At 35.3% G+C, this 12627-nt stretch overlaps 1 protein-coding gene across 1 annotated transcript in view; it reads right to left on the reverse strand.

The window, feature by feature from the left end:
* The window catches only part of BMP6 (bone morphogenetic protein 6), an 81220-nt gene that overhangs the window by 8190 nt on the left and 60403 nt on the right, over positions 1 to 12627 (reverse strand). The window contains exons 3-4 of the mRNA XM_072411732.1: positions 10938 to 11086; positions 6892 to 7089 (exon numbers count right to left, since the gene is read on the reverse strand). Of these exons, the coding sequence (XP_072267833.1) occupies positions 6892 to 7089; positions 10938 to 11086 (347 nt within the window). The remainder of the gene's footprint in view (positions 1 to 6891; positions 7090 to 10937; positions 11087 to 12627) is intronic.

Here is a 12627-nt window from a genome sequence, read left to right on the forward strand (position 1 = left end):
TCATTATTGCCATTGAAAACAGATGGGCCTGGAAGAGTCTCTGCCAAGATAATGTTTGTTGAATGTAAGATTCACTAGTTTAAAAAACAGACCCCTTATAATGTGACTTTCCTTCAATGACCCTTTTGATGCACCAGTACCCAATACACTTTATGTAAACATATAAGTGGAGTTAGTAAATTAACAAGTCTGCATGAATTTCCTTTCAAGTCATAATTTACAGCACTATCAACACTATTATTTTTTAAACATTTTATCAATAAAAATAAACCTATTCAGTGAAATTACTTTGCTTAACCCCAAACGATGTCACCAGTCTGCTGCAGGCCAGAGGAATTATTTCCTAAGTCTCGTGCACATTTGTAGCCACAAAGTGAGAGGCTGCAGGAGGTGGCTGAACTATGCCAGCAATTTGTAAACAGCCATGAACTACACAGATTACATGACTGCAGACAGCATCTTAATACAATAGGTAAATGCTGACCAAGAATGATTCATGAACAGGGATGTAGTTGTGCTTCTGTAAAGCAGATAAGGAAATTCTCAGGATGAGAACTGTAATCTTTGTAACAATATAAATTCCTGGATGTTTTGAAATTACACATACAAGTACTATAAATATATATTTGAAGCTAGATCCATTCCAAGGCTACATACACACGCTAGATTTTTGTTGTTGGATATGATATTTCACTATTGTTCTACACAATAGAGGGGGGCGATAGGCACCCCGCTATGCTCTCCCTCTTCACTTGCATTGAGCGTTGGATGGCCTCTGTACACATATCGGCCAAGAATCATCTGATATGTGTAATACAAATGCAACCCAACTACAATATATATGTATCCTCACCTTGCAGGTCAAAGTTCAGCACCATACTACATATATCCTGTCCACTTCCATGAAGTTCTTTGTGTAGCATGCCCAGTGTCTATGACTAGTTATGTGTTGGACTAGCCATGTCAGCAGCATAGATCTAGAGTTTTCAGCCGCATAGACAGCGGCATTTCAGAGGCAGTACTGTCAATCTAGAAAGCTATGTCCAGTACTAGGTGTGGTCAGCTGCTGAATACCAACAAAAAAGCAGTGACAATGTTGATATATACACTTCTTGCAACTTATTCTTTTCATTGTACTGCAATGCAAGCAGCACAGCTTACATACAACTAACAATCATGCAATGAATTCAGAAGCATTTTTGTCTCATTACCACACCATGACAGGAAGCTGCTCGAGTTGGACTTCAATGACAGGGTCAACAGATATCAACTTAACTTTGCAGCGGCACAATGTATTTTTGCTGAAGAACGTCTTTTAATTGGAGGACATAATTTTATTTTAAAAACACCGTAGCAGAGATACAAAGCTCACATTTCTTTGAAATAGTTCTTTCTAACTATTACAGTCCATGCCCTTTCCACAAACTACAACACAATGGTCAAAACAACCAAACATAAAAACTTAGATTTAAAAAAAACAACCAAACATATCTTTGCTTCATCTTTGTAATATGGACAAGACAAAATTCTCTGTGTCAAAGCCACATCTAACTGTTAAAACATCTGTTTTTTCATAGTACTGCATGCTTAGATCGGGTTTCTGACTTTTGGCTGCACAGTAAGATCCAAAGGACACGATTTTCTCATCACAAGTGTAATTTTAAAAAAGAAGCTCTGCTTTTCAGTTTAAGGCATGTACCAGAGGGACATCTTATATTTTTGTGGAAACCAGAACTGAAATTTCCTATTCTAGAGCTAACAGACAGTGTTAAATGATTGCCATTAATCATTTTCCATTGTTTTTCTGCTGTGTAAATGAAAGACAGCTTTCAAAGACTGCATTCAAATTTATGTATTGAGTATATTTTAAAACTGGTTAGACATCTTAGATGGTAGTTGAACATAGTGATAAGTGAACCAACCTGTGTGAGTTTGTGGCAAAGTGGCCTGCACTATGCAAACACTTGCTGATAATGAGTGATGCACAACATGGGATTATGCTCTAATATATAGTATTATTATTATTATTATTATTATTAATAAACAGGATTTATATAGCATGCACATTTACTAATACATTGTTCAGCCTTCTCAGTATGCCTTGCACCCTATATATAGCTTTGCTACTTTCTGTACCAGCCAATCAGCGGCAGTGACGTGAATGAAAACTTCACCTATTTAAAATCCATTTTTTTAATCTTTGTAATGTCCTAATGTAAATATTATTATTATTAGTAATAATAATAATAAACAGGATTTAGTTAGCTCCAACATATTACTTGTTCTTTTTAACAGGATCAAAATGAAATCTGCATGTTCATTGATTTCCTAAACGTTATGCTGGCTTTCAGTTCAAGAAGTTCCAGACTGTGACACGCTCCCAATGCAAAGCCCAATATCCTACTCTAAGCCCCCCTCTCACTAACCTAACTCTAATTCTTGTTATAATAATGTTAATGTACCTTCTATAATAACTTTTCTTGTTGAATTAAAAAGTAACATCCATTTTCCCATCGTGTAGGGTTTTCTCACAAAACTCATGGAAAAAAATCTTGAAAAATGCTCCGATCGCCAGTAAGAAATTATTTAATCTTTTATATGATTTATTCATTTAAAATTTTATGAATATTCTGTTTTTCTAAATTATTTTCAAGATAAACAACCAAAATAGAACAAGTAAGAAACAAGTGAAAAAAAACAGAACAAAACAGTAATAAAAAATAGGTTTCTACATATGCACTCGTTGATGGTTTCTCTGTCCTTCAAAACTTTTGAGGCTTCTCCTTTTATGTTTTTTGTCCTGTTTCTCACTGCAGCCCCCAGCAATAGTCAGCACTCATGCTAACGTTCCACCATCCCTGGTACCTCCTTTTCATTTCGATATCCTGATGAAACCGTTCGCCTTGCTCTTCGCTCACCGTACCCGAGTTTTCCATGAAGTAGCTCAATTGAGAGTGGAGGGAAATACAGCTTCAAGCTTATTGAACAACCTAGTCTTTCTAATTTTGTCAACATGTTTTTAACGATGGCCTCAAACTTTGGGTCCATATGGTTACCAAATAATTTGGTGACCACTTCCTTAAATGAAAGTCAAGTTGCTTTTTACTTCCTATCCATTTTTGTCTCAAACTGTGGATCTTTCATCAGTTTGTGGATTTCAGTACCGATGAATACTCCCTCTTTCAACTTTGCTTCTGACAATGCCGGGAACTTGTTTCCTAGGTATTTATGCACAAGCATTTTCTTGATACAGCCTTTACAAACTGCTTCATGATCCCAAGTTACGCTCTTTGGTTCAGGAGATGCACCCTGACAAAATATTTACTTCCAGTTTCCAATGCCACTCTTAACTTTTAAATGCCTGCAATGAGTGCACATATGGCCTTTTTATAAGGAGTGGTCAATGAACAACTTCCAATTTCATCAAATTGTACAACCAAATTGAACTTCATCAGCCTAGGAACATCGTTGTAGTACACCAATTCACTGTCTTAAGAATAATATTTAACAAAATTTAAGTACCTGGTGACAACAATTTATTTTTCCTCAGCAACACTGCGGACTTCTTAGAAAGATCTATATCTATGATTAAATTATTTAGTGTCATCAGGAATAGAGACATCTTCTAAGGAACTCAGAAAGGTTGGCACAGGAATACCAGGACCATGAGGAACAAGACGCATAGTAGATAAGAAGTTTGGGTACAAAATTTCTTTTTGTTTCTCAAGTTGTACCCGTAGATGTTGCAAAAGCAAAAGTAGCAGTCATCGCTGTGATTGTGAGGCTCTCACCAGCTATTCCAAGCAAGTACAGCAGGCTTTTTGTGGAGCCCATGACTTGTCCTTATTACGAGCTTCATTCCCAAATATGCAAAGTAAACTTTTTTAAAGAAGGAAGTGATTTTTCTCACATATGTAACAAAAACTGTCAACCAGGAGTAGGGACAACCTTGAGTAGCCATATTCACGAGAGCACAGCAATTTAGATCTTGTTCCTTTGTCTTTGAAAGCATTTATGCGCCCATTGTCTTATTGCTCTCTCATGACTCCTACTGGTTGAAAATTAAAAATATTCAATCTTTTTTGTTAGGAAAGATAGAAATACCCTGTGTGAATAAAGTACAGACCATCAGGAAATAAAAAATAAATGGCCAAGCTGAATATGGCGATTTGTGGGAAAACTTAGAGGTTGAAAAAAATAGAGGTTGTTTTTGTAAACTTTGTAAAAAAAAATTTCAATTGCAGACCTTTGTTATTTCATTTAAAAGCTCTGGTCCTAACTAGTCATTCTGTTTGTAATTGGTGTGGCCCCCTTCATTAACTTGGATTTTAGTATTAGTAGTAGTTAGTTGTACATGATGATCATGGCATGACCATGCTCCAACAATCTGCATATTAAAAAAGTTCAATTTGTCACAAATGTGTTCTCTAACCCCCTTCTAGTCTTAGACAGCATTTACTCACCAAAAATAAATAGATAAAAAGCTGTAAAACATAATTTTGGGTATTTACCAACAAAATGAGTATTAGATAAAATATGTATAATCAAAGGTAAATCTAATTTTGATTTGGTTGCTTATTTCTATTTCTATTCATTATGTGACAAAATAATTGATTGAATGATGTTTTTTATCCACTCTTTATGACAATGAACTTTGTAAAGTGCTGTGTAATATGTTGACACTTTATAAATAATATTTACATACACATATAAATCTATTTATGTATTTTCAAAGTAAGCATGTTGATGATACATATATGCATCAACAGAGACTACCAGATTACCTTTCATTGGTAATTCAATATGTCGATCAGCAATAAAGGTAATAAATGTTATATGCAAATGAGAAAAGACTTTAAGTAGACTCCAATATTGCTGGGAATTGTAAAGGGGAAAATTTAGGAATTCTATTCAGCTACTTTTGGAGCCTAGTTAGAGCTGCCAGATGGCATTGTTAGGTTAGTGACCTCACTTTCCTCCACTGCAATACAGGTTGGTAACTGGACACTATTGTCCCCTGATTGGACAAAAGGAGGAGTACCAGCACTCTAATACGTTTTATTAAGTTTAAGAGAGACTATCAACACTAAAATCCACAGATCCTTCTTACCCCATGGTCTTACTGCTTTACAGAGGATCATAGAAAGCTGATATCAAGACAGATCTATTTATGAGAACTGTATATAAATCTAATAATTTTCAATGATTACATACCTTCAATAAAATATTTTGAAAATCTGCACAGAAGTCAGTTATATGAACTAAAATTGCAAATGTTTCAATAGCTGTGAGATTTAAAGTGATTTTGCATATGTATTTTGCATGATTAGATATTCTAAAAGCAAAAAAAAAAACAAAAACAAAAGAAACAAATCTTCAGGTTGCCTTTGCCTAACAGTCTCTCTCATTCTAAGGATCCTTAAGCAGTTCAAGTCCAGAAAGCATCCACTAAGCATTAAATATATTTATTAAATTGTGAATTTCTAAAAATGTTTTATTCTGTTTAGAATTTAAAAAATTGATTGAACCCATAGAAGCTATAAGTAGATCTAAATACTTAGAGGCTATGAGTTAATTTAATTCAATCAACAGGACTTGCAGTTCATATTAACATCTTGTCCTGCTTACTGTAGCTCTCTTGGTGGCTAAAACAAGCTCCTGATGTTTTGGAAATAGTTCACTTTGAATGATTAAATTAAAAACCATTTTGGTGACAAGGAGCAGCTGTTCCTCTTGCTGGTGACACTGGGTTTTAACTTTAAAGGAAACAAATTCTGGCTATACAAGTCTTTTTTTCCATCTCATTTATACATCTGAAGCAATTTTAGATTTCCTACAACCCCTCTTAAGTTAAGTGCTGGCAATGAACACATAAATATTTATTAGGGGGGTTTTATAGATCTATACTTATTTACTTCTCCTTTAATTAATAAATGAAATTAACTGTTACATAAAGTACACAAGCTGTGCCCTGTTGACATGAAGAACACAGGCATTGAGTTTATACTTTTATTTACATAGAACTGAGCTTCTGCTGGATGGTCTCTTGCTACATTTTTGTCACCAATGGATGACAATGATGATGTGGCAAATGTTAGAACTAATGGCAACAACTGGGAAGTGAAAAAGTCATTCCCAGAAACAAGGCAAATCGAATAGATTTAATGGTAGGTTTTTGTGTACATGCTCACATGCTGCATGCTAATTTGAACACTAGCCAGTGTTTGAGTTTCGAATCTCTGGAGCTTGGATATAAGTTTAATCATAAGTGCATATACTTTTTTAGACAAAGTCTAAGGGGCATAGGTCTAATGCAGAGAATGTGCTATTCACCAAACATTCACTGCACGTAAATCAATTTTTGTAATTTTAAACATATGCACCTGAAGTCACCTGCAGTGAATGTCTGTAGACTGCTTTTTTAAATATATCTCTTTGGGCTCTTTTTATAAAACAGGAAATCTGACATTCCCTCAAACATTCCCCGGTCCCAACAGGAAATGTCTGATTCCCTGTTTTATAAAAAGTACCTTTAGTGCTCATATTTATTTTATAGTATGCTTTTTAGCTTGGCACATACACATTTCATTGCTTGGTGAGTCAGTAACAGCTCCTTTTATGATATCTTGCTCCCCTTTGAATTCCTTGCAACCTTCTCCAAGGAGCCCACACAACATGTCCAATGCCATATATAAGACAGGGGAAATTGGGAGTAACAGTACAATACTTGTGTTGTTTTGTGAGTGATCTGAATGTTTCATGGAGAATAGAGGAGCTAGGTGTCACTAATGTCTTCATATGCTTGCATGGTAATTCACAGAAAGATACATCAGCCTATGTATAGGTCAATTCAGACAGCCCGATCCTAATATGTGGAATAAAGCATAATACCTGTAACACTGGATACTCTTGACACATCTTGTGAGTGAGAATAGCGATTGCGGTTCTGGTTCTTGCGTTTGCTTGTTGCAGATCTTGCTGTCCTCAGATGAACCTCGCTTGCTTTGAAAAAAGCTACCATGAATGGCTGTTTGTCGTATGGGCCATCTCTGCCAACCAGACCAGCAGCTCTTGTGTTTACATTCTGACCTGAAGCCAAATGAAAGATGAGTACATTTGTTATGTAAAGGAACTATAGTATTATAAATATATTATTACAGCTGTTAAATGATCTGGGTATATATAACAGATGATCAAATAGAATAAAATGTATAGGAAGGAAATTCTTGAAATACTTCATAAGCAAAGATGCTGGTGGGCATGAAAAGGAATTATTTACCTTCTATCAATTTACATAATTCTGATTTGATGATTTGGTAAAGCAGCATTGAAGAGCTAGCCCAGTAGGTCTCTCATAGACAGACATTTCAAGGAATACAGCATTTTTTTACAGTTCTTAATCAACTTATAATTGACACATTTCTATAGTAAAGGATTAATAGTAGTAGTTGCCGAGCCAGTTATTACTAACAAGTTAGTAATAAATGACATATCTTTTAAGGTTTATTTATCCAGGTTAAGATATAGCTAGCAGTAACTAGTCACACCTAACAAGTCTTGTCCTTGTAATGTTTAAATATGTAAAAACATTACTAAAACAAGTCCACTAGTTATAACTGCAAAATAGATATAGGAGCGGCAAATTCACTGCACATGCTTAAAGCAACATATCTTGTTTTTATTCCATGCCAGCAAATAAAATCTGTTTCCAAAATTTTATAAATACAAAAGTCTCTTGCCCTTTCCCACAAATACATATGCCATTACTTTTTATTTTCTTAGTCAGCAATTGCCTGCTCAAAAGACAGCACTCTGACCAAACAATTCTAAAATGTGGGTGACTAAAATTTTCTAAAATTTTACCAGCAGGTAAACATACCCCCTGCCTTGAAATGGGAGCTTGTGGTAGCATTTGTTCAGGTGCTGCTCACTTGTAAGTTCAACAAATACCAGCTTTTCAATGTAATCTGGTTTGTTTCGCTCATTTAAAGAAATGTGTTAGTCTCATGGCTAGTACAACAGTCCCATATCCCTCAAGAATTTTCTTTCTGAAATCTTAACTCTGCCTGCTTCAGCCATGTGTTTGAATACCAATATTGTGTTATTTACTTATTTTTTACTTTTTTTATTAGAGTTTGTGTAATTCAAGGAAAGCTGTGAAAGAGCTTAAATCTTACCTAAACTCAGAATTTTCACTTTACATGAAAGGGTAAACAACCCTTTTATTCAAAGTAAAAATTGTGTTTATTTTTTTCAAGTGCAACACCCTTTAAAAAAAAAAAAAAAAAAAAAGGGTGCAGCACCACTCCCTTAATTCTTGATTGCCTAAGCCAGGGGGTAGATCGCAGAGGCAACATGAATAGATGGAGCCCTGCTTTTTAAAATAAACTCTACCACGCACAGGAGTTATTAAGTCTAACTTTTAATAGTTGGTAGATCATTTTGACTTGGTCATTTTAAAAAGTAGCTCCCAAGCAAAAAAAGTGTGGGCACCCCTGGCGATTAGGAATCAATGGGAGCACAGAGCCTCCCGGGATACGCATCCCAGAAGGCTGTTGGCTGCTCCTTCTGCACATGCCCAAGATGCGAGAAAGAGCCCTTTCATCAAGGGAAAAAAATTGCCGATCTCTTGCAAAGGCAGTAAGGATGGCAAATTTTTTCCCAATCCACATCACCCAATCTTGTGCCTGCACAGTGCAGGATCAGATGACGTAGGAAGAGGGAGCCTGGCGCTCCCTCTGTGCCAGGCTGAAGATGGATACCGTGAGACCTGATGGAAGAAAACTCCCGACGGACAGACTGATCTGCGGAATTGAAGGTAAGTGTGATTTTATTGTTTTGGGTTAGTTTTGGGTTTACTTCCCCTTTAACCTCCTGGGCGTTTACCCCGAGCCTGGTTCGGGGTAAGAAAACTTGCCACAATCGTTTACCCCGAACCAGGTTTGGGGTAGCTAAAAATATAAGCGTTACAGTGCAATCCGATTTTCATACAACATTGTATGATAATCGGATTGGAACTGAAAAAAAAACACCCTGTTCCCGCAGTTCCTCCAGAGACGTCCGTCCTCCAAGCGTGTGGAGATCGTCACTGCACACGCTGTCTCTGGGGTTTCCCGGTGATGTCGCTGCAAGCGTCGGTGCGGGCGGGGCGGGAAATTCAAATAACTTTGTATTGAACTCAATACAAAAAAGCTGTATTGAGTCCAATACAAAGAAATCTTTATATAATATATATATAATTGTATTATATATATATTATAAAAGCTACTGCACAGTTACATTATACACTATTTTTTTTTTAAAGATTTTTTTTTATAATGTTTTATAAAAAAAATTTTTTTAAAGTTTATTATTAAATTTATTTAATTTTGGACATATTTCGGTGAGTTATGCCTAAGAATTATAGCCTACAATCTAAAATAAATTTCCATGCAAAAAATGTAATGCTTTTTGCATGGAAGTACGGAAAGAATTAGAACTCCTGCCGTTCGCATACGCGTCCCTCGTCGATTCCTGATGATGTCAGTGCATACGCCCGTTGACGGGTCGTAGCGGGAAATTCAAATATTTTGTATTGGATTCAATACAAAGTCCTGTATACAATCCAATACAAAATATATTTATATGGTTTTGTCTATAGGTATGTGACGTTGGACTGTTTTAAAATTTACCACCCTAGGGAGGTGTTTTAGAAAAATATAGTACTATACAGTATACTGAGTTATTGCATTTTCAGTATTTTTTATTTATTTATGAATTCTTGTTTAAGCTGATTTTTTTGTTTTTTATTTAATTTTATTATTAAAGTTATTTTTTTTTTTTTTTACATGATTGTGTGTTTCAAACTTTGTTATATTCAGGATATCCACTGGACCCTTGTTCGGACATATTTCTGTAAGTTACAGGTCTACAATTTTAAACTTTTGGTACAGAAATCCAGACATCAGTGAAACGCCCAGGTGGTTAAACATTGTCAGCTTTTGTTACATGTAGAATGTTTACATTTTAATACAAACTATGTTTTAAAGACATTGGGCCTGATTGTTCAAAGTTCTCCAAGGCTGGAGAGAATACACTTTCATCAGTGAAACTGAGTGATCCAGCAAACCTTGAATGGATTTCCTAAAAGTCATTTGCTATTTGTTAGCAAATGTTTTCAATCCTGGACCAGATCCATTCCAGGTTTTCTGGATCGCCCAGCTTCACTGATGAAAGTGTATCCTCTCCAGCCTTGGAGAGCTTTAGTAAACTAATATTCTAACTAGGCTTTTAAGATAACTATGTAATATTTATTCTAATAATTCTTCTATTACTTTTTACCTTTTTGACAAGTAAACTAAAAGAAATACATTTGTTAAAGCTGACATTAGAAATTACATTGGAAAATGACTGGACAATGTCAAAAAAGCAATGACAAGAAAAAAGGAAGTACCATGTATGATTCATTTGTGTAGTAATATGGAATAGAGTTTAACTCCTCATACAAACAAGGAGATTTCATCGCACTTATCCTTACCGTGCTTGGAAGACTTGACCACTGTAAAACCCTTGTGGTATAGGATTGTGGTATTTATGGCTGTATTTTATTACTTAACTAGCCAGTGTAAGTACTGTGTGGTTGCTGGCAAACATATAATGCCAATTTTTCTCCGGAGCACCATGTTGTTTAAGGATAAGTGTTAGTATAAAAGCCTTCATATCGCGCATCCAAAATTTATTTCAAGTTAAAAAAGTCTTTATTAAAGCTGTAGCTTGTGGTTATCTCTAGTGTGCATTTTAAGGATTTAACTTTTATTATAATATATACTATTGTATGATATTCTTTCGCTTGCTATATATTTGTACTTTAAAATACCTTTAGAGGAAATTATACCTATACTACATTACAAGTGCATGTCCAAATTACCATCCAAGCTGTTTTAGCAGTCATAACCTACCATCTCTGGTTTCTACACTAAGCTGTAGTCCAAGGTTGCGCCGTGGATTCATTACCCATAAGTTGCTGGTTGCAGTGATGTCGAATTCAAGCCAACCTTCCTCAGAAGCCCATACTGTCTGAGTATCCAGGAGGAAGAAATCAGATTCTCTGTTTTTTAAACAAAACAAGATAATCTTAGTATATAGTTCCAAATTAGGCTGCAAAACAAATATATATTACAGCTTCAAGGTATAGTTTAACTCCCACAGGGATTTTTTAGTTGGTAGAGCATGGAGAAGTTTATGTGACATTTTTTGGAGGATTTTTTCTTACTTCTTGTCCCTTTCATGCCTGTATACCACAAGGGAAGTGCAGTCATCATTAGGACAGGAAACCATAGGCACCAATCAAAATTGTCAAAAGTTCACCGTCCTACCCTATAAAAAATGTTTTCCATTTGCCCTGTGTCCTAATTTTTACATTTTTAAAAAATGTACATGATATAGACCTAATAAATATTGACATTTTATTTCTGTGAAGGACATAGTTTGTGTTTTTTTCAATATGTTGTTTGTGTCCCTTTCAAAGTGTTTTCACCTTTACAATCAAACTTTTCTTAGAACTTGATCCATTAAATGTTACAAACCAACAGCCTGTTGCTAAAATGAAATGTTCTCCAATTTACCAATGATTGCTGAGTAAATAAACAAAACAGAAGCCAACCCATTACATTTACAGATGTATAAAGACAGAAAATGTTTTGGTTGGTATAATAAAATATTTAACCTAAGGAATTCCAAATTCTCTTTAGGATAATTGATTAGATAATCCTAAATTAGTTAAAATAAGAAGCACAAAACAAAACACACCGCTAAATATATATTTACTGTACCTTTCCCCAAATCCCCCCTAACATGCTCCACAAACACATTACATCCTTCTTACCGCCAAGAAAATATTATATGTACCCCCTACATCAGGATTATTATGCTGCTGTCATTTCCTAAGCAGTGCGTGAACTAAATTTTGTATGTTTGAAGTTGATTTTTCCACATATAAATATTTCTCACATTTTTTTTTTTTTTTGGAACATCTTATACACACACATGTATTTACATGTCAACAATGGTATACAGTCTGTGGGGCAATACATGAATAATGGAAAAGGATCTGGGGGTTCTGGTAGATCATAGACCTAATAACAGCATGCAATGCCAAGCTGAAAATTCTAAAACTAGCAAAAGTACTTTCTTGTATTAAAAGAGGAACAGACTGCAGAGATGGAGACATAATCCTGCCTTGGATTGGTCAGACCACATCTGGAATATGCAGTCCAGTTTTGGGCACCAGTTCACAAAAAGGACATTGTGGAATTGGAGAGAGTGCAGAGAAGGACAACGAAAGAAGAGATATATAAGGGGGATATGATCACCCTGTATAAATATATAGGTGGTCTTTATAGAGAACTCTTCACTTTAGGATCATTACAAAGAAGAAGAGGGCATTCTTTGCACCTGGAGGTAAAAAGTTTAATCTCTGCATAAGGAAGGGATTCTTCACTGTAAGGTCTGTGAAAATTTAGAATAGGCTCCCTCAGGGAGTAGTTTCAGCAACTACTATAGATTGCTTTAAGAAAAAGCTGGATGCTTTTCTAGAAGCACAGAATATAACTGGGTATTAAAAGTTTAAAAAGAATGACACCAGAGACT

Source organism: Pyxicephalus adspersus, chromosome 5, assembly GCF_032062135.1.
Source record: "Pyxicephalus adspersus chromosome 5, UCB_Pads_2.0, whole genome shotgun sequence".
NCBI classification, from domain to species: Eukaryota; Metazoa; Chordata; class Amphibia; order Anura; family Pyxicephalidae; genus Pyxicephalus; species Pyxicephalus adspersus.